Source organism: Nesoenas mayeri, assembly GCF_963082525.1.
Source record: "Nesoenas mayeri genome assembly, chromosome: 2".
Taxonomy (NCBI): domain Eukaryota; kingdom Metazoa; phylum Chordata; class Aves; order Columbiformes; family Columbidae; genus Nesoenas; species Nesoenas mayeri.
In genome coordinates this window covers 2,398,124-2,420,520 of record NC_137543.1, presented here as the reverse complement: position 1 = coordinate 2,420,520, position 22,397 = coordinate 2,398,124, and the positions used below count along the sequence as shown (strand labels likewise).

Here is a 22,397-nt window from a genome sequence, read left to right as displayed (position 1 = left end):
TCCATGGGAATGATGGAACGACTTCTCCTTGGTGCCATCTCAGGGATAAGAGGGTCATTAGGGGCGGTCAACATGACTTCACCAAGGGGAAGTCATGCTTGACCAACCTCATTGACTTTTATGAGGACATAACAAGATGGATGGATGATGGCAGAGCGGTGGACGTGGTCTACCTTGACTTGAGCGAGGCATTTGACACAGTCTCCCACAGCATCCTCACAGCTGAGCTGAGGGAGTGCGGTCTGGATGAGCGGGGAGTGAGGTGACTGTGAACTGGCTGAAGGGAAGAAGCCAGAGAGTCGTGGTCAATGCGGCAGAGTCCAGTTGGGGCCCATATCTAGTGCAGTGCCTCAGGCCGGTGTTATTCAATATATTCATCAATGATTTGGACGAAGGAATAGAGTGACTGTCAGCAAGTTTGCTGGTGACACCAAGCCGGGAGCAGTGGGTGACACTGGAAGCTGTGCTGCCATCAGAGACCTGGACAGGCTGGAGAGTTGGGCGGGGAAAAATGTAATGAAATATAACAAGGGCAAGTGTAGAGTCTTGAATCTGGGCAGGAACAACCCCAGGTTCCAGTATAAGTTGGGGAATGATCTATTAGAGAGCAGCGTAGGGGAAAGGGACCTGGGGGTCCTGGGGACAGCAGGGTGACTATGAGCCAGCACTGGGCCCTTGTGGCCAGGAAGCCAATGGGACCTGGGGTGGGTTAGAAGGGGGTGGTCAGTAGGTCAGAGAGGTTCTCCTGCCCCTCTGCTCTGCCCTGGGGAGACCACACCTGGAATCTTGTGTCCAGCTGTGGCCCCTCAGTTCCAGCAGGACAGGGAACTGCTGGAGAGAGTCCAGTGCAGCCACCAAGATGCTGAAGGGAGTGGAGCATCTCCCGTGTGAGGAAAGGCTGAGGGAGCTGGGGCTCTGGAGCTGGACAAGAGGACACTGAGGGGGGACTCATTCATAGGGATCAATATGGAAAGGGGCAGTGTCAGGAGGATGGAGCCAGGCTCTTCTGGTGACAACCAGGGACAAGACAAGGGGTAATGGGTGCAAACTGGAACACAAAAGGTTCCACTTAAATGTGAGAAGAAACTTCTTCATGGTGAGGGTGTCAGAGCCTGGCCCAGGCTGCCCAGGGAGGTTGTGGAGTCTCCTTCTGTGCAGACATTCCAACCCGCCTGGACAACTTCCTGTGTCACCTCATCTGGGTGTTCCTGCTCCATGGGGGGATTGCACTGGATGAGCTTTCCAGGTCCCTTCCAATCCCTGACATTCTGTGTTTTGTTTTGTTTCTGTTTTTTCATGGTTTGTATTTTGTTTTACTTGTTTTTTTGTGGGTTTGGTTCAGTTTTCATTTTATTGTGTTGCTGGAGTTTGTTACGTGTTAGGGATTTTCTTTCTAGTTTTTTCGTGGGGTTTTTGTCGAGTTTTTTGTTTTGTTTCTGGGGTTTGTTTGCCTGTTTCTGGGATTTTTCCCTATTTTTTTTGTTTGGTTGAGTTTTGCTTTCTGGTTTTTGTGGATTTTTATGTTTGGTCGGTTTGATGTTTGGTTGGTTTCTGATTTTCTGTGGATTTTTTTGGTTTGCTCCTTTCTTTTTCTTTCTGCTTTTTGTAGGTTTGGTTGGTTGGGGTTTTGTTTCTGTTTCTTTGTGGGTTTTTTTGGTTGTTTAGTTTTTGTTTGTTGTTTTGAGGTGTTTTTTGGGTGTTGTTTTTCGTGTCGTTGGGGGTTTTTTTGTTAGGCTGTTGGGTTTTGTTTCTAATTGTAGGTGATTCTCCTCAAACCCTCAAACAGCTTCAAGCACCCGAATTTCAACCTCCACATTGCTCTTGAGACCAAGGAACATTATCAAGGACTCTAATGATCATGAGGTTCCCTCAAACCAAAGAACCGTCTCAAATCAAAGCAAGACAAAGCCAAATTTAACAAATAAACCCATAAAAATACACTTGTTTCCATCAGAAATCACAACAAAATGTGCACTAATCTGCCTAGCAAGACACCTTCAATCAGTCCCTATATTTCAAATTTAGTACTAAAAGCACTTAACTAGAATACTTACTTTTTTTAGCTCCTACGAGAGCGTTAAGAAAAAAAGTATCATGTTAGAGAATATTTCAAGTGTTACAGATACAGTAGCTGGTCAGGAAGGGCACAGAATGACAACAGTCCAATGTATTAACATACAGTTAATTTCCCCCATCTGTAATATATTGAATTCAACTTACAGCTGGTTAACTCCACAACGACGTGACCAACACCACAGGCAACCAGGTCCTTTCCATTTTAAATAAGAAGCAGTATAAATACAAATATCCAAAACTCAGCCTACTTATCTTGCAGGAAAAGGATCGATACGACACGTGAAAATTTACGGTGGAATTTCAGATTTACGCAGAACTTCAACTACATAACCTGACAAGACATCTCATGTCACCAAACTACATATAAAAAGAAGGGTATTTCTGCAAGGAAATAACACAAACCCCCAAAATGAAGAGACCACAAATGCTCCCTGGGGCTCACAGGAGTTTCAAGTGTTTTCACAAAGATTATTACCAAGGAAAAATCTTCACAAAGAGAATTTACCCCCAATATAATTATCTGAAAACAAGTCGCCATGAGGGGCCAAACCTTTGGTTCTGTTATGATAAAGACCAGATTACCAACAAAATACATTTACAAACACAAGTAAAAATTGAAAGCAAAAGTCATTTCTACTCTGTGTTCATAAGATTTCCCAGAGGAACGTGGCAAAAGGCAAATATAAGGATTTTAATGACACAAACCATCACAAAGCTGCCAAGTAACACTTCTCGGAAGTGAAGCAGTTTCTCCATTTAAAGAGCATTTTTTTAGCACAAAGCTAAATTAATAACCTGAGACAGAGGCAGCAAATTATAACAAGTGTTTAAGAAACACTAATCTCTGAGTGAAGAAGAATCTATCAGATAGGGACTTGAACACAAGCCCTATGGGGAGAGGCTGAGGGAGCTGGGCTTGGTTAGTCTGGAGAAGAGGCTTAGAGGTGAGCTCAGCACTCTCTAGAACTACCTGAAGGGCAGTTCTAGCCAGGTGGGGATTGGGCTCTTCTCCCAGGCAGTCAGCAATAGGACAAGGGGCCATGGGCTTCAACTCTGCCAGGGGAAATTTAGGCTGGAGATTAGAAAGCAATTCTGTGCAGAGAGAGTGGTCAGGCATTGGAATGGCTGCCCAGGGAGGTGCTGGACTCACCAGCCCTGGAGGTTTTTCAACTGAGATTGGACATGGCACTTAGTGCCATGATCTAGTCAATGGACTGGAGTTGGACCAAGGGTTGGGCTTGATGAGCTCTGAGGTCTTTTCCAACCCAGTCCATTCTGTGATTCTGTAGAGCATGAAGCCACTGGAAAGACAAATGCTATTATTATCTTATTAATCTTCATTATTTATTATAATTAACCAAAAAAAATCACAGGTGAACGCTTAGGCCTCCCATGGACTGTTAAAGAGGCCTTATAATAAACTTAAATGTTTTTTAATCAGAGCTTTGCGTTTGGTCTTGTCACCACGTCCCGGGTATTTCGAGCCAGAAAAATATCTGCGCTGCAGGGAAACGCATCAAGTTAAAAATAAAGGTCTCTATTGTCGTTCCGTAAATCCAAAATAAGCTTCGGACTCCAGCTATTCGGCTGCATTATCCCTATTTTTTTTGTAAGTCAGTAAAACAAAAGCGTACAACACATTCCCCTAAGGGTGTAGCCAAAAAATTGACTCCATTTATCGGTTTAATGAAAGCCTCTCTTTGTCTCGCGGCCACAAAAAAGTCGCGTTTCTCCTCAATTGAGTGGCCTATAAAATAAATGTAGGGTTTTGGGGGGGGTTATTCAGGTTATAAATAAGCGTCTTGAGACGTGTGAGAGCAGCAAATCTCGGTTGTCACTGATTTCTGGAGGGACATGACGGCTGCAAGGGAAGGTTACAAGCAAGGTTCAACTCCGTTTTTAAGGGAAAAAGTCCAAAATGGGCATCAGGGGACAAAAGATGATAAAGACACAGGGCACTTTGCCCCCAGAAAACAGTCCATAGACACAGCTCCAAAAGTTAGGCAGGAAAACCCTGATTTCCACAGGGCCAAGCAGTGATTAAATCCTCACCGGTCGCTCTTCCGCCAGCACCGATGGGACAGATTTATCCCAAATCCCCTATTTGCTTACACGCCTTGGCTGATTTTGACCAGGCCAATGTTGTCATATTTATTTTCAGTGCTCCTGTCCCATTACGTATCACACCAGAAGCTCCTGAACACTCACCCCAGCAGCAGCCAGAAAAATAACCACCACGAAGCCAAGAAAAGGGCTCATTGATGTCAGAGACTGAGCAAAAAGAAGAGCAAGAAGGCCCACAGGCACCTTTACAGCCATTTGAGCTGTGCCACACTCAAATCATCTGCACTGCAAATGCCTTTCGAGCAAAACGCGTCTTTTCCTCCCCAAAATTGCCGCAGTCCTGCACAAATCCAGAGCTGCTTTTCAGCCAGCTGGACACAGCAGCCTCAGACCTACCTGTTCTACAGCAAAGAAAAGGCACCAAACCTTTACCACCTCCTGCTTTTTTCTCTTTTGGTGATTCGGAGTTAAAAGAATGGAGGTTGGTTGCACACCGAGAGCCAAAAGGAGCAAATCCAGCCCCTCCTCGGCGCTGGCACCAACTTAACACAAGTAGATAAAGCCAAATAAAATATTAATGCGTGTGTCATGTTGCTATTTTGCTGGTTTAGCTCCCTAAACTGGCTCTCCCCCAACTCATAAGCAGCAGGACGCAGAGAGGGATCAGTTTTGCTGTAACACGAAGCTCCGCGCGAACCTTTAGCCAGGGAAATGACAACAACTCCCAACCTCCAAGCCCTAAAAACACAAGAGTCTTTGCTTCAAGCCGCTGATTGCTAACGAAGAAATAATCAAGGACGTGGGAAATGAGCAGTAGGGAGAAACAGAAGCCACCTTCACAAGAAAAAGTAGTCGAAAATAAAACAGCTTGGATGAAAAGGAAGCAAAAAAGGCATACCTGCAAGGTCAGGGAGAAAGAGGACACACCTAGAAAAGGAGAGGAAAGAATTACAGCTTTATAGCCAAGGAAAAGCATTTTCTCCTCCATACTGGGCGCGACAGGACTGTGGACATCAGATTACAATCAATTCCAAAGCAACGATCTAGACGTGAAAGAACAAAACCCATATTGATCCCGGTGAACACCAGGAGGGGAGGAATGAGAGAGGAGCAGCCCCAGCAACTTTAGCTCTCGCTGTAATTCTTTATAAACCCCCCCAAGAGCACGTTAGTGGCCTCGGCACAACCGTTCCTCCCCAAATATAGTTATGAAGCTGATACCTCCTGTGTGAGCTGTTGGAACCAAAAAGAAAACCAAAAAGGACGGGGGTGCCAGCAGCTTTGTCAAGGTTATGGAGGGGTTTGAAACACCAGGGGCTCCCTAAAACTCCCCTCCCAGGGCAGGAATGGCCTGATCCCCAAATGGATGAAGCTCTAAGTAGCAGGGACATCCCCAAAACCAGCACCCCAAATTCTTCCCCCATGTCCCAAAAGAGAGGACAAGTTTAGGGCACTGACACACACTGTAAATAGGTGATTTGTGCCCACCTACCTAAGGGAAGGAACCACAGAGAGAGGGAACCCCAAAATCTCCCTTTCTTTAGGTCTGTGAGGGGAAAAGGGACCCCCCCCCACATCTTTATTTAATGAGGAATGAGGAGAAAAGAGACCTCACATAGTTGTGGAACCCCCACAACTCCCTTCCCAGACTTAATAACATCAAAACAACTTTAGAGATTGTGGGGGGCATCACCCCATTATCCTCTAGGAATCTGAGGGGGGAAAGTAACCCCAAAGAGCAATGGCACCCTAAGGTTTCTCAGACAGGAGATCATTAGGGACCTCATAAATAATTGGGGTGTAGGGGAGAACCACCCCCACATCCAAGGATGTGAAGAGGAAAGGATGACACAGGCAATGAGGGAATCCCACGATTTTCCTTCCCTAAGACGGTAAGAAGAGACACGCATAGAAATGAGGGTCCCCCCAAAACTTCCCGCCACTGCGAGGGAAGGAGCCCCATAAATATCCCCCAAATAGACCTTAAAGGTAACAGTGGGGTGATCACTCCTCCTTCCTGGGGACTGTGAGGGGAGAAAGGGACGTGATGAGCCCCCACAACCCCCCTCCTGGCTCCTGAGAGGGAAAGAACCCACAGATCATGAGAGGCTCCCAGGCCCAGGTACGGGGTGAAGGACTCTCTCGAAGAAGAAGCAAGGGACCCTCAAAACTCCCATCACCGAGGTCCGGGGATGGGATGAAGGGGGACACGGACGGGATGAAGAGCCCCAGGGGGCGGTGAGGGGAGTGGGACTCACCGGCAGCGCTGGGCCCGGCCCGGCCGCAGGCGGCTCCGCTCCGCTCGGCCTCCACCAGGCAAAAGGAGGCGACCCACCGAGCGCGGGGGCTTGTGGGAGCGGCGTGGACCACACGCGCTGCGGGCGGAGGGGGGGGGAGAGAACAGCGGCTCGTAGGGACAACGCGGCGCGCTCAGAGCGCGGGCCTCGTTCCCCCCCACTTCCCCACGGTGGATCAGCCCTGAAGGGCGGGGGGAAGCAGGGAGGTGGGAAGCCAAGGGGCGCGCTTCCCCCCCTATTTCTCTCAAAGTGGTACAACCCAACAGCGCTGGCAGAGCCGTGGGGAAGAATCCACGGGAAAAAACGGGGGGAGAGGAGCGGCTCTCTTTAAACACTATGGGGGTGCGCATGCGCGCTGCGCGCCGCCCCGCCCTTACCGGCCGGCTCGGAGCCGGAGCGGAGACAAAGGCGCCGCCGCGCCCCCCCCCCTCATCCCCGCCCCCCCCCCGGTTATAACGCGCCCCCCTCCCGGTACCGCGCCGGCCCATGGCTGTGGGGGCAGCTCCATGCCCGGGGGGCAAGCGGAGGCGGGTGGGGGGCCGGCCGGTATGGCGGGAGGGCGGCGGGGCAGCGGCGCAGCAGCCGGGGGGGTGTCGGTGAAGATGGCGCTTCGCCGCGCCTACTCCATCAAGGACAAGCTCCAGGCCATCGAGAGGGTGAAGAAGGGCGAGCGGCAGGCGTCGGTGTGCCGGGCTTTCGGGGTGCCGGGGGGGACGCTGCGGGGCTGGCTGAAGGACGAGGCGAAGCTGCGGTGGTTCCTGGAGCAGCTCGGGGGGGAGGTGGGGACCCAACGCAAGAAGATGCGCTTGGCCAACGAGGAGGAGATCGACCGCGCCGTCTACGACTGGTTCCTCGCCCTCCGCCAGCACGGCGTCCCCCTCTCCGGGCCCCTCATCCAGGCGCAAGCCGAAGCCTTCGCCCGGCAGATCTACGGTCCCGAATGTACCTTCAAGGCCAGTCACGGTTGGTTTTGGCGCTGGCAGAAGCGCCACGGCATCTCCAGCCAACGCATCTACGGCGAGGGCGGCCTCCCCGCCGAGCCCGAGCGGGCTCCCGAGCCCGCGCCGGCCGCCGACGCCGGCGGCTACGGCGACGAGCAGATCTACAACGCCAACGTCACCGGGCTCTACTGGAAGCTGCTGCCCGGTACGGCGGCGCGGCGGCGGCCGGCGCCCCGCCACCGCGTCACCGTGCTGCTGGCCGCCAACCTGACGGGTTCCCACAAGCTCAAGCCGCTGGTGGTCGGTGGCTTTCGCGATCCCCCCAGCCTCCGCCATCACAACCAGGACAAATTCCCCGCTTGCTACCGGTACAGCCCCGAAGCCAGGTTGGGACCGGCGCTTCTCCGGGCTTGGTTCTTCGAGGATTTCGTGCCGGGTGTCAAACGTTACCTGCGCCGGAGCTGCTTGCAGCAAAAGGCTGTGTTGTTGCTCAGCTCCCCGCCACCCCCGTCCGGGACAAACCCCGAGGAATCCCCCCAGTTACAAACACCCGACGGCTCCATCCGCGCCCTTTTCCTCTCCAAGGGCCCTACTGGGAGCGGCTCAGCGGGAGGTGGAGGCCGAATCCCGGCACCGCTGGAGCAGGGGGTGGTGTCGGCCTTCAAGCAGCTCTACAAGCGGGAATTGCTGCGCTTGGCCGTGTCGTGCGTGGCGGGCAGCTCCGGCGGCCCCGTGGACTTTGTGCGCTCCTTCCTCCTCAAGGACATGTTGTACCTGGCCGGCTTCTCCTGGGACCTCATCCCCGCCGGCTCCATTGAGAAGTGCTGGCTGCTGGGGCTCCGCGCAGCCTTCGAGCCCCAGCCCGGCGAGGAAGAGCACGGAGACCCCCCACGTGGGGAGGAAGGCGGCGGCGGCGATGGCAAAATCTTTAGCGACTTGACCCACTTGGCCGCCTTGGCCTACAAGCGCTTGGCTCCCGAGGAGGTGGCCAAGTGGTTGCACTTGGACGATGTCGCCCCGGGTACGGAGGATGACGATGGGGACGAGGATGCTGAGGAGGAGGAGGATGAGGAGGAGGCCGCCGGTGGAGATGGGGGCAGCAGGAGGGGTGGGGAAGGAGGGAACGGTTTGCTGCCGACGGCCCGGGAAGCCATCAAAGGGCTGGAGACGGCGCTGCGCTGGCTGGAGGGTCAGGACCCCCGGCAAGTGGGGCCGCTGAAGCTGGTGCAGCTCCGCTCCCTCATCAGCATGGCCCAGCGGCTGCACCGCGCCGGCAGCCCCCGCTCCTAAGGAGTTACATCCTCATCCGGCGACATCTCTGCAACCAACCACCCCGCTTGGGGTGCACGATACGGGGCTGGGGACACCCCAGTTGTCCCAGGGAGGTGCCAGCTCCTCTCATTGTCGGGGCTCAGTAGGCCCGAACCCCCCTGTGTTACTATTGAGGGTTACAATTTAGGGCTAACGGGATTTTTTGGGCAATGACCACCCCGTTCGTTGCGTATTTGAGAGTTTTTCCTCACTCTCAGTGTATTTAGGAGGTGCTATTTTTTAAAACCCATGAGACTGAGCTGGGGTGCCCCCCCGGCCTTGATCACTGGTACCACTAGAATTGGGTGGGTGCCCCCCATGCTGCCCGGTCCCCCCAAATCCTGTGGGGAGAAGGGGTGAAGGAGGGACCTGCTTGGCATCACCACGAGGAGTCGGGACGATGGGGGAAGTTAAATTAAGCAATTCCCCACATTTTGAGGTGGGCACAGCTGTGCCTGGACAGGAACCACCCCAGCGTGCTGTAAGGTGAATGTTCTGCTGGTGACACCCTTCCCACTGCTAAAACTGAGTTCTGTTAAACCAGGGAGGTTTGGGGGCTGCTTTAAGGCAACTTTCTTCATGCACTGGATAGGGACAGGGACACTTGAAGCTGCAGCTCTATCATTCCCAGCCACACAACCATGAACACTCAGAGACCACAGGTTCCATCGTCTGAGCATCCTCACAAAGCCAAAGGCTCTGAGGATGAGGGTTGAGGTGACCCTAAGCAGGTTTGGGGGTGGCTGGGGCTGGAGGACACATCTGATGGTGCAGAGGACGCAGCTGTTGCCGTGATGTCCATCGCGAGTTGAGACGGACGCACCGGCACCCCCTTGAAATACTGGGGGCATCAGATGTGAATTTAGCAGCTCTTGACCTGATTTGGATTCAGTTTAACCTGTTGAGCCGATTATTGAAAGGAGGAAAGAAGAAAACACAACAACAACTCATCAGTGCTGCCGTGCCCCGTGTCAGCGGGCAGGGTGGGTGTTTTTACTTTGTGGGGTCTTTGTCTCATAACTGCAGAGTTTATGAAAATTAAATGGGTTTTTATTCCCACTTCGGGGTTGTTGTCTGTAAATGGTCACACGGAGCCATCCCAGCGGGTATAACGGACCCCTGTGCGATTGTGTCCTCTCGGTGGTGTCTTCTCCATCGCGTTCCATGCCTGTTTGACACGGCAGGGCCGGGCAGATGCCCGAGTCGCCGTGACTGCTCCCCAAATTAACTTTTTACCTTTATTAGTAGGGTTAACTTGCTGGTAAACAAGGCTTCCACAGAATCACAGAATCCCAGGATGTCAGGGGTTGGAAGGGACCTGGAAAGCTCATCCAGTGCAATCCCCCCATGGAGCAGGAACACCCAGATGAGGTTACACAGGAAGGTGTCCAGGCGAGTTGGAATGTCTGCACAGAAGGAGACTCCACAACCCCCCTGGGCAGCCTGGGCCAGGCTCTGACACCCTCACCCCCAACAAGTTGCTTCTCCTCTTCCAGTGGAACCTCCTGTGTTCCAGTTTGCACCCATTGCCCCTTGTCCTGTCCCTGGTTGTCACCAGAAGAGCCTGGCTCCATCCTCCTGACACTGCTCCTTTCCATATTGATCCCCACGAATGAGTTCCCCCCTCAGTGTCCTCTTGTCCAGCTCCAGAGCCCCAGCTCCCTCAGCCTTTCCTCACATGGGAGATGCTCCACTCCCTTCAGCATCTTGGTGGCTGCGCTGGACTCTCTCCAGCAGTTCCCTGTCCTGCTGGAACTGAGGGGCCACAACTGGACACAATATTCCAGGTGTAATTCCAGGGGATTTCGGGAGCAGCAAGAAAAAAGAAACACACAAAAAGTCAAGTTTGGAGCTGAGGTTCATCCTTTCAGCTCATGAAACTCCCATGTCAAGAAAAGCTTTTGATTAGGGAAGAAATGCTCATTTTTTCCCCCAAAAAAACCCCAATCAACCCCAATTTCTGCTGCTGGGCTGCTGCCACATTCACAGTCAGAATGCTAAGTGGTGTCTCACCCATTTCCCACTTCTCCCACCGCTTTGGTTTCCTCATGATTTGTGTTCGGAGACTGACGCTGCCACGCTTGACTGCAGACGTCCATCCACCAATGGGATGTAATCATGTAAAACAACGTTTCTACTTATTTTTATAATTTTTGTATTCAAAAAAACCCTACAAAAACATTTCTAGAGCTTGGAATGTGGCTCACTTGAAGTGGTCATTTGTGATTTAAAGGAGTCTTCAATTTGACAAAGACGTTGTGAAGCTCAGCAGAAGGTACCAGGCTGGAGGTCTTCACCTCTTGGACAGTCAACCAAACTGGTTTGGAAGGTGAGATCCGATCATTGAATGGTTTGGGTTGGAAGGGACATTTGAAGGTCATCCAGTGCCACCCCTGCCACGAGCAGGGACATCTTCACCAGCTCAGGTTGCTCAGAGCCCCATCCAGCCTGGCCTGGGATGTCTCCAGGGATGGGGCATCCACCACCTCTCTGGCCAACCTGGGTTGGGGTCTCACCACCCTCAGGGGAAAAATTTCCTCCTCAGGTCCAGCCTGAATCTCCCTCCTTCAGTTTAAAACCATCCCCCTTGTCCTATCCAAACAGGCCCTATTGAAAAGTCTGTCCCCATCTTATAAAAACCCCCTTTAAATGCTGCAATAAGGTCTCCCTGGAGCTTCTCCTCCCCAGGCTGAACCCCCAACTGTCTCAGCCTTTCTCCCCAGAGCTGGCTGGTGCTGGGACCCCAGAGCTGGACGCAGAGCTCAGGGGGCTCAGGACATGGGGGCACAGGGGAGGATCACCCCCTCCACCTGCTGCTCACGCTGCTCTGGGTGCAGCCCAGGACATGGGTGGGTTCTTGGCTGTGAGTGCACGTTGCTGGGTCATGTCCCATTTGTCACCCACAAGTGTCCCAAGTCCTCCTCCACAGGGCTGCTCTCCATCCATCCATCCACCCATCCATCCCCCACCTGGATTTATACTGGGAGTTGCCCAGACCCAGGCACAGGACCTTGCACTTGGCCTTGTTGACCCTCATGAGGTTCACCTGGGCCCAAACCTCCAGCCTGTCCAGGTCCCTCTGGGTGGGTCCTGTCCCTCAGGGGAATCAACAGCACCGCTCAGCTTGGTGTCACCTGCAAACTCACTGAGGGGACACTCCACCCCACCCTTGATGTTATTGATGAAGATATTACAATATTGGTCGCAATGCAGACCCTTGAGGGACACCATTCTTTACTTGGATGTTGAGCTATTGACCATAACTCTTTGGACATGACCATCCAGCCAATTCCTGATCCACCTCACAGTCCACCCACCAAACCCGTATTGTCTCCAATTTAACTTCAGGAATGTTGTGTGGGACCATACCAAAGGCTTTACAGAAGCCTTGGTGGATGACATCCACAGCTCTTCCCTTGTCCACCAACGCTGTCACTCCATTGTAGAAGACCACAACCTTTGTCAAGCACAGTTTGCCCTCAATGAAGACACCAATCACCTCTTCCTTCCATATCTTTTGCTTTGTTTTCCAGAAGGATCTGCTCCATGATCTCACCGGGCAGGATGAGACACCTCTCTTGAAGGCAGGAGCACCAGCAGGAAGGTGGTAGCAATAATTTACCTGCTGGCATTTTTAATAAAATTAATTGAACTTAAACTGTTTTTATTAAAACTAGCACTGAGCAAAAAAAGATGAAGATCATTAGGATGAGAGGAAATGGCCTCAAGTTGCGTCTGGCGAGGTTTAGATTGGATATTAGGAAAAATTTCTTCATGGAAAGGGCTGTGGGGCATTGGAACAGGCTGCCCAGGGCAGTGGTGGAGTCATCGTCCCTGGAGGGTTGAACAGACACATAATGACGTTCTTAGTAACATAGGTTAGTGCCAGAGTTTGGTTAATGGTTCGACTCGATGATCTTGAAGGGTCTTTTCCAACCAAAATAACTCTGTGGTTCTGTCTGTTGGCATCACCAGCATATGGGACCATGGGGTCAGAGCCGTAGGAGCCGCAGGCTCAGCACCCAGCTGTTTCACCAGTGATGTTTTGCCTGGAAAAAGCCTTTCATCTTCAAAATTGCTTCACAAATCCTCACTAATTGCATCCGTGCAGGTGCTGGGAGGCAAACAAAGCTTAATTAGGACATGCAAAATGCTCAGATGGCCAAGCTTTGAGTTTCTCCTTCCTTGACTTACAGCACCCCAGGGCCGAGAGTGGGTCTGTGCTTCCATCCCACCACCTCACTGCTGGAGCACGACCCGTCTGCAGGACCATGGGGTGATGCTGGTGTCTGGATGCGATGAGAGGTGTTTTTTTGGCTGGTTGACTTCTCAGACACCGTTCTGGGATGTGGATAGCAGCTCCATGTTCATGGACATGTTTCCAAAGCCGAGCAGAGGAGTGGGCATCGGTGTCCGCACGTCACCCAAGCACCTGCCGCCCCTGCTGGGTGTTGAGTTGGGAAATCAAAGCCTTTCTTTGTGTTCATCCCCAGAACATCATCCTGCCAGTTCCCCACTTCTCAAGGTCCCTTGGCATCCTCATGGCTCCTGCGATGGTCCTTCCCTCACACTGCAGGGATGGGGCCGCTCTGCCCAGCCCCAACAGGCTTGACTTGGGGTAACCCTGTCCCCAAAAGCCCATTCCTGTCCCCAGTGCCATACATCCAAACATAGCACTGGTGAGCATAGAGCCACCAGCAGCTCCATCCCCAAGGAGCACAAACCCAAGGTGGCATCAGCTCCATCCCCAGTGAGCACAAACCCAACGTGGCATCAGCTTAATCCCCAGGGAGCACAAACCCAACATGGCATCAGCTCCATCCTTGGTGAGCACAAACCCAACGTGGCATCAGCTCCATCCCCAGGGAGCACAAACCCAACATGGCATCAGCTCTATCCCTGATGAGCACAAACCCAACATGGCATCAGCTCCATCCCCAGGGAGCACAAACCCAACATGGCATCAGCTCCATCTCTGATGAGCACAAACCCAACGTGGCATCAGCTTAATCCCCAATGAGCACAACCCAACGTGGCATCAGCTCCATCCCCAGTGAGCACAAACCCAACGTGGCATCAGCTCCATCCCCAGGGAGCACAAACCCAACATGGCATCAACTCCATCCCTGATGAGCACAAACCCAACGTGGCATCAGCTTAATCCCCAGGGAGCACAACCCAACGTGGCATCAGCTCCATCCTTGGTGAGCACAAACCCAACGTGGCATCAGCTCCATCCCCAGGGAGCACAAACTCAACGTGGCATCAGCTCCATCCCCAGTGAGCACAAACCCAACGTGGCATCAGCTTAATCCCCAGGGAGCACAAACCCAATGTGGCATCAGCTCCATCCTTGGTGAGCACAAACCCAACGTGGCATCAGCTCTATCCCTGATGAGCACAAACCCAACGTGGCATCAGCTCCATCCTCAGGGAGCACAAACCCAACGTGGCATCAGCTCCATGCCCGATGAGCGCAAACCCAATGTGGCATCAGCTCCATCCCCAGTGAGTACAAACCCAACATGGCATCAGCTCCATCCCCAGGGAGCACAAACCCAACGTGGCATCAGCTTAATCCCCAATGAGCACAACCCAACGTGGCATCAGCTCCATCCCCAGTGAGCACAAACCCAACGTGGCATCAGCTCCATCCCCAGGGAGCACAAACCCAACATGGCATCAGCTCCATCCCTGATGAGCACAAACCCAACGTGGCATCAGCTCTATCCCTGATGAGCACAAACCCGACGTGGCATCAGCTTAATCCCCAATGAGCACAAACCCAGCGTGGCATCAGCTCTATCCCTGATGAGCACAAACCCAACGTGGCATCAGCTTAATCCCCAATGAGCACAAACCCAACGTGGCATCAGCTCCATCCCCAGGGAGCACAAACCCAACGTGGCATCAGCTCCATCCCCAGGGAGCACAAACCCAACATGGCTTCAGCTCCATCCCCAGTGAGCACAAACCCAACGTGGCATCAGCTTAATCCCCAGGGAGCACAAACCCAACGTGGCATCAGCTCCATCCCTGATGAGCACAAACCCAACGTGGCATCAGCTCCTTCCCCAGGGAGCACAAACCCAACGTGGCATCAGCTCCATCCCCAGTGAGCACAAACCCAACGTGGCATCAGCTTAATCCCCAGGGAGCACAAACCCAACATGGCTTCAGCTCCATCCTTGGTGAGCACCAACCCTATGTGGCATCAGCTCCATCCGTGCTGGCCCAGGAGCCCATGGCTGTCACCTCTCCATGATGGTGACCGCATGCTGGGTGCATTAGCCCCCCCAGGACTGAAGGAACCAGAAAGCACCACACTTACCATCCTGCTACCCACATTTATTCTGTCCCAGCCCTGCAGAGGTACCACATGATGTGGATCCATGTCCACACCACCTCCCACCCCCAGCCTGGGTCTCCTTGGGGTGTCAAGGTCCTCCTGCTCCCTGAAGGTGTTCGGTCTGGTCCCCATCACCTCTCCTGCCCCACGAGGGGTGGGACAGAGGGGCTCATCCGCAGCCACCCCACTAGTCCTTGGCCATGTCAAGTGCCCGCTCGGTGGCCGCCTCCACGGCGTTCATGACGGTGGCCCGCAGTGCGCCCTTCTCCAGCTGGTGCAGCCCGTGGATGGTGGTGCCCCCAGGCATGCAGACGTCTCCTCGTAGCTTCGCCGGGTGCTCCCCTGTCTCCAGCATCATCTTCGCTGCACCCTATGGGAGACCAGGGCGGGTCAGAGAGAATTGGACATCTCAAACCCCCCTCTCCTTGTCCAGGGATTAGATAGAAGCATTTGTCCCACCATCATGCCCTTCGCTATCTCCTGGTGACCTCATATTTGGCTTCAAGAAGGGAAACTGAGGCACGACACCATCCAACACCTCCTCCATCACTCTGCCACACTGCCAGGTGCCACAAAGCCCAGAGCACTGATGGTGACAGGGTCCCCAAGCCCGGGTAGGAGCTGCAGGGCAGGAGGGAGAGGAGTGATGCCACGTGTCCCCCGAGCAATGGCACCGACTCACCAGCAGCGTCTGAGCCGCGATCCTGCTGGCCAAACCGCCCGGCATCCCCATCTTCACCGCTCCCTCAGCCATAGCTTCAGCGAACAAGTAGACCTGGAGAAGAGCATCGGGGGTGAGTGTGACAAAAGTGGAGACCCCAAACCCCAACCCCGTGTGGGTGGGATTTCTGTCAGCGTCCCACAGTGTAGGTGCTTACGTAGGCCACCCCGCTGCCGCTGAGGCCGGTGTGGATGTTGATGTAGGATTCGGGGACCTCCTCACAGAGCCCGCAGGAGGACAGGAGGCTCTTCAGCAGGGCGGCTTCTCCGTCACCGGCACCACTGCCCCGGGCGAAGACCATCGCCCCTGCCTGCACCATGCACGGCAGGTTGGGCATGAGCCGCAGCACCTTGGTCCCGGCGGGGAGAAGCTGTGGAGAGATGGAGATGGGAGAAGGGGGTGACAGCTCCGGGCAACACCCACGAGTGCCCTGAGACACTGGTGGGTATCACCGGAGAAGCGCGGTCCATGAGGATGCAACCCAGATGGGGACATGGTCCTTTTCCACGGGCTTGGGTGCAAATGGGATGAGAAAGAGGAGGAGGAGGAGAAGGAAGAAGCAGCTCACCCGCTGCAGTGTCTGGAGGGTGACACCGGCCGCCAGCGAGACAACAACGTGGTGGGGTCCCACGGCAGGACGGATCTCCTGCAAGACCCCCGGCAGGACGTGGGGTTTGGTGGCCAGGAAGACCAGGGTGCTCTCCTGCAGCACCTCCAGGTTGCAGTGGGTGGTCCTGCACCCCGACTCCTGTCCCCAAACAGGGAGAGGTGTCACCTTTTAGCACCCACCACCCCCAAAATCCCCATGGGCAAGTCACATGCGAGGACACAGCTTGGGGACCAAAGCAAAGCCACCAAAGCTCTGCCCGGTTTTCACCCAGACCTGATGAGCCAAATCTCCCCACGTGGCTGGGGAAAAGGGTGCCCCAAATCACCCCAACATCCCTCCCACCCCAAACGGGGTGGTTTGTCACCTTGTGTCACCACTCACCCGCCAAGCGCCCAGGTTTCTGTCCGAGGGGGCGCTGGCCATGATGCTGCTGGCTGGCACCTTCCCTTGGGGAACACAGGGACCGGGGTGAGTGGCTGGGGTGGCCCCAGGGTGGTGGGGACACCCCAGTGCAACCTGGAGACCCCGATTTCAGATGGGACGGGCTCGTCTTCTCCAGCCTGGGGGACACGGAGCAAAGGGGACCAGGGACAGCTGGCACGGGCACCCCATGGGGACAGCTATGGGCACCCTGTTGTGTCACAGTGTGATGACAAGGGAGGTGACCCCAAAAGCAGAGGCCACCTCCTAACTTTGGAGTATGAACAGGGCTGTCCCCACACAGTGATATGGGACAGTGACACCTGGGTGGGACAGACAGGGCTGGCCCTGTGGGGCAGGGATCGCAAAGAGGTGACAGGACGGGGCTGTCCTGTGTCCCCAGACTGAACTACAGGGCAGGGACTCCAGGGAGGGGACAAGCCAGAGTGTCCCTATGTCCCCACACTGATCTCCGGGACAGAGACCCTTGGGAGGGGGACAGGATGGGGCTGTCCCCATGTCACTCTGTGGGGCAGGGATCACAAGGAGGGGACAGGACAGGGCTGTCCCCATGTCCCCACACTGATCTATGGGGCAGGGACTCCAGGAAGAGCAGAGACCCTGGGGAGTGGGACAGGACAGGGCTGTCCCCATGTCACTCTATGGGGCGGGGATCACACGGAGGGGACAGGACAGGACTGTCCCCATGTCCCCACGCTGATCTATGCTGCAGGGACTCCAAGGACAGGCCAAGCCAGGACTGTCCCCATGTCCCCACGCTGACCTATAGGGGACGAAGCCCAAGAAGGGGACAAGCCCGGGCTGTCCCCATATCCCCACACCCGTCTGTGGGGCAGGGACCCCCGGACCGCCCTCCCCGGGCCGTACCTGCCCTCAGCAGCCCCCGGGCCAGACCTCCCGACATCCGCCCGGCGCCCACGAACCCGACTCGCAGCTCCGCCGCCTCCATCGCTGCACAGACACGCCCCATTTCCAGACCACGCCCCCTCCCAGACCACGCCCCCGATCATTAATTGGCCACGTTCTGCCCTCCCCGCCCGCTCATTGGCGGTGCGTCTCTATAAGGGGCGGGGCCTGCGCCAAGGGCGGGCGCCTGCGCCGGTGCGGGGTCGTTCAGCTCCACGCGTGGGGGGAACCCGCGGGAAAACAGGGTGGGGACGCGGTCCCCAGTCCTGCCCTGGGGATGTGGCCAAAACCCTTTGTACCCCTGAGCGTGCTGGGGGGTTCCCCCAATGGGGTGGATCCCATGAAGGCGGGGAGTCCCCCAAACCAGTCCGTGGGTTTTTGGGGGGCTGCTCCCCACCCTCTATCTCCCCACAGGACCCACCCAACATGCTGCCCCGGAGCTGCTGGGTTCTGCTGCTCTTCTGTGCTGCTGCCAGGTTTTTTGGGTGGCTGGGACTCAGCACCCCCCTGAAGAACCTGGGGACCCCCCTGGAACTGGGGGTTCCCCCAGAGGTGGGGACCCCCCCTTGCAACATGTGTCCTTCAACATGACCACGGGTGACGAGCGGTTCCAGGCTGAAGCCACGTGCTGGGCGCTGTCACCTCTGCCACCATCAGATGTGGTAGTGGGGCTTCCCCCACCCCAACTGGCAAATGGGGTTCACTGGGACCCCCCACCCTGGGCAGCCTTTTTGTGAGATGTGGGGTGCCCTATATCCTATGTCAGATGGTTTTGGGGGGGTAAGGGCCAAGTGCTGGGTTGGGCTCGCACCTTACTCCTTATTTTCCACACCCAAAACCCACCCCTTTGTACCCGCACCCATGGGTGCTGGCAATGGTGCTGCCACCAGGTTGTGGTGCAACTCCGCTCGTCCTGCACCCACCTGATTGAGGAAGAGGAGGAGGAGGAGTTGGCCAAACTGAGGGTCGACCGGGCCACCGAGGGTCACCAGACATCCCCCTGCACTCCAGATGCGGTAAGATGCTGGGACAGGGCACCCCAAATCCTATAGTAACCCTATGCAATTCCCCCTTAAAAAATCCCAAACTTTGAGCTGCAGCCGCCCACCTCTGCTCAGCCTCTCATCTTCATTTTGGGGTAAAACCAGCCCTATTTAGCTCATTTCCCACATGGTGATTGGGGTTTTTGCTCCTGATCCCCTTCACACCCCTGGCCTCGCATTTCTGTAGCGCCGTGGGATGGAGATGAATCACTGGGGGCTCATTTTGGGGTGCAGAGGAGGGGAAATAAGCATCTCTCTGGTACATGGTGGTGAGTATCACTGTGTGGTGATGTTTTTGGGGGGCTGTGGGGTCCCCCCTGTCACTGCCACCCCAATATTCACCCCAGGAGTGGCCGAAACTGGAGACCCCCATCCACCGCAGCCTGCAGTGGCTGGAGGAGACCCATGTCACCAGCGAGCGGCTCCGGGTGGCCCAGCTCATGGAGGACATAATCCAGGAGATGGGTAAGAGCCACCAGCTGGGGTGCTGCTACGTCCCTGTGTCCCATCTCGGGGACCAACACACCCTCTCGTGCCTCCCTGCAGGGAACGCGAGCACCCATGGGGCCACGGGCCTCTGGGAACGGCACCGCGTTGTCCTGTCCGACCTCCACCGTGTGCAGGAAAGAGCTCGTGATGTCCATTCCCAACTAGGTGGGAACACAGCAAACCCCATTCCCAGCTCTTTTTGCCCAGGGTCACCCCTGGGTTCAGCTTCACCACCTCATCCCAACATCGTATCCGTCTCCGTGCACAGAGAGTGACCTGGACCTTCTGCTGGCCCAGCAGCACCAGGTGGAAGAGGTGATGGAGAAGCTGCAACGGGTCAACCAGAGCCTGGGACTGATGCTGGTGGCCATGGAGGGCGCACGGAACCGGCTGGAGAACCACCTGCAACATCTCCACGCCAACCTTGACCCAGCTGGTGAGTTTGGGGACGGGTGCTGGTGAGTTTGGGGACGGGTGCTGGTGAGTTTGGGGACGGGTGCTGGTGAGCATCAACACCATGCTCTTGGTGCAGGTGAGTTGGGGATGGGTGCAGGTGAGTTGGGGATGGGTGCAGGTGAGTTGGGGATGGGTGCAGGTGAGTTGAGGATGGGTGCAGGTGGGTGGACGGGTGCTGGTGAGCATCAACACCATGCTCTTGGTGCAGGTGAGTTGGGGATGGGTGCAGGTGAGTTGGGGATGGGTGCTGGTGGGTGGACGGGTGCTGGTGAGCATCAACACCATGCTCTTGGTGCAGGTGAGTTGGGGATGGGTGCAGGTGAGTTGGGGATGGGTGCTGGTGAGCATCAACCTCATGCTCTTGCTCCTCATCCCGCAGGTCGGAGCCCAAGTTTCACCTCCTGCATCCTCCACGGCTCCTGCTTTATGCTGCTGGTCACACTCGTGGTCCCCACGTCACCCCGTGTCACCCTCCTCCTCCTCTTCCTCACCTCCAGCGTCCTCAGCGAGCTCCTCAGCATCCCAGCGCTCTCTGCTCTCCTGGTCCTTGCGGTGGCAGGTGGGGATGATGTGGGGGGACCTGGTTGGAGACATGCCACCCTGGGGGTGCTCCAGGGGTGCCCTGGGGGTGCTCTGCCCTCTCCCACCCTCTCGCTTCCCCGCAGGGCAGTGGCTGGTGGCAGCCACGCACCGTGATGCTGAGAAAGCTTGGCCAGCGTTTCCTTGCCACCAACTCACCTCCACCCCGGACAGGTATGAGATGGTTGGGGGGACATGGACATGGCACCCTTAGGAGCTTCTAGGACTTATCCTGGATGGATGTCCCATCCTGCTGCCATCTGGCAGAGGTCCCCAGAAGGGGTTGCTGGTCCTCAAGAGGCAGCAAGACACATCTTGGTGGCTTGTCTGCAGCTTTTGGGCACCTCATCCCACCTCCCTGCCCTGTTTCTACCTAGAGGAGGGTGTGGGAAAGCTGGAGAAGGGGCTGCCAATGTGATGAGGATGAGGAAGGAGCCACCAAGGTGTTGGAGCTCTGGGTTTCCTTCTTCTCATGTAGGGAGCGTGAATTGAAGCTCTTGCAGGAGGAGCTGGACAGGATGGAGATGAGCTGCCTGCAGGGTGAGAGCTGGCTGGGTAGGGGATCCATGGGGTGGGAGATCTGAAGCTCCAGCATGTCCCCATGCTGTGCTGGGGTATTCTTGTTACCCCAGAGTGTCCTCAAGCTATGTTAGGACATGTCCACCACCCCAGGTTGTCCCCATCCAGCACTTGAGGACAGCAGAGCTGGGAGTGTGTCACCACCCACGCCATGTTCTTGCAGAGCCCTCAGTCCTGGAGCAGTCCCCAACGATGGGGCAGGATGTCCACAGCTTAGGACGAGTGTCACCTGTCCCTGGTGGCTGGAGGTCTAAGCTGAGCTCATATGGGGTAAGCCTGACCTTGGGGATGGGTGCTGGGTGGGATGTCCCCAGCTTGGGCCAGACTCTGCTCCTGGGTCCTCCTTAGGGTTAGGCCCTCTAGGATTGGGGTGTCCTCATGGTGACAGTACCTCTGGGTGCTGGACACCCTGTTGGGAGAGGGATTGGGCTGATGTCACAGCACTTGTGGGGACGTGACACCCAAGGAGAACTTTTGGGTGGAAGGAGGTGTCCACCAAGGAAGGATGGACAAGGGACATCTCTTGCAGGACAGGAGGGTCACTAGGTGTCCCACCAAACCTCTTCTTCCTCAACTAGGTGATGCCAGAGCTGGCCTCAGGTGTCAAATCCTACAGCCCAATCCAGTGTCCGGCCACCAATAGGTGAGTGCCAACCATAGGGGACATTCCTTCTCCAGGGACACATTGGGGCTAGTGTCACCTCAGGGTACAGCCAGTGACCTGCCAGTGGGGGGACAACCCCTTCGGGAGCTTTTTGGGCTGCTGATGGGTCTCTCTCTTCCATAGGTCCTTGCTGTCCCCACGGTGCCCATGCCAGGGGCTCACCAGGGTTGGGCAGCGATGTCGGAAAAAAGCCATCCCTGGGCAGGACTTCTGCCATGTCCACACCACCGGTAGAACCTCATGCAGCAGCTTGGCCATGGACTCATCCCCCCATATCTGACCCTCTACCTCCTCCCAGAGGGGTTTTAAACCACGTTTTTTTGGTGGAGAACATCCATGGTGGTGCTTGGGACCCTATGGGTGCCATCTGGTACAGGACCAGGACCATGCTGTGGGGCAGATGTTCCTCATCCCCACAATTTTATACTATTTGCATATATTTTAATAAATGCTGTATTTACAGCTGGAGCTTTCCCTCCTTGCTGCCCCCATCTCAATGGGGTGGCTTTGCTGAGGGTTTTGGGACCATCCCCACATGCCCAAATGCAGCAGCAACCACCCATTCCTGCAGCAGAGGAATAACCCTGATCACCTTCCCTTTATTACAGTCTAATTACAGGTAATTAGCAGTGTAGATCATTACAGCTCAGCAGGAGCCACCAGCTGCTTCGGTGTGGCCAAGGAGGCAGTAGTGGCTCCTATTGGGTGGCCACCACCTCGTCTGAGGTCCCAGCATCTTTGGGGTGCCCCAACCTTCTTCCCCCCTGCCCTGGGCAGAAATGTGGGGGCTGTTCCCTGGGTTCTGGCCCCCTTTTACTTTGGAAATGTCACTGTCACCCCCAAGCCCCGTCCTCTGTCCCAGCAAAGGACA

General features: G+C 55.4%; 2 protein-coding genes across 2 annotated transcripts; one reads left to right on the top strand and one right to left on the bottom strand.

Moving 5' to 3' along the window:
- Positions 1–6,985: 6,985 nt before the first annotated feature.
- TIGD5 (tigger transposable element derived 5) lies at positions 6,986–8,668 on the top strand (the record flags this gene model as incomplete). Its single annotated transcript, XM_080339497.1, has 1 exon — positions 6,986–8,668. One exon carries the CDS (start codon positions 6,986–6,988, stop codon positions 8,666–8,668), a length of 1,683 nt encoding a protein of 560 aa, XP_080195623.1.
- Positions 8,669–15,225: 6,557 nt separating this feature from the next.
- Positions 15,226–17,759, bottom strand: PYCR3 (pyrroline-5-carboxylate reductase 3; the record flags this gene model as incomplete). Its single annotated transcript, XM_080339400.1, has 6 exons — positions 15,226–15,408; positions 15,721–15,813; positions 15,917–16,129; positions 16,328–16,507; positions 16,751–16,815; positions 17,678–17,759. 6 exons carry the CDS (start codon positions 17,757–17,759, stop codon positions 15,226–15,228), a joined length of 816 nt encoding a protein of 271 aa, XP_080195526.1.
- Between the last annotated feature and the right edge of the window lie 4,638 nt (positions 17,760–22,397).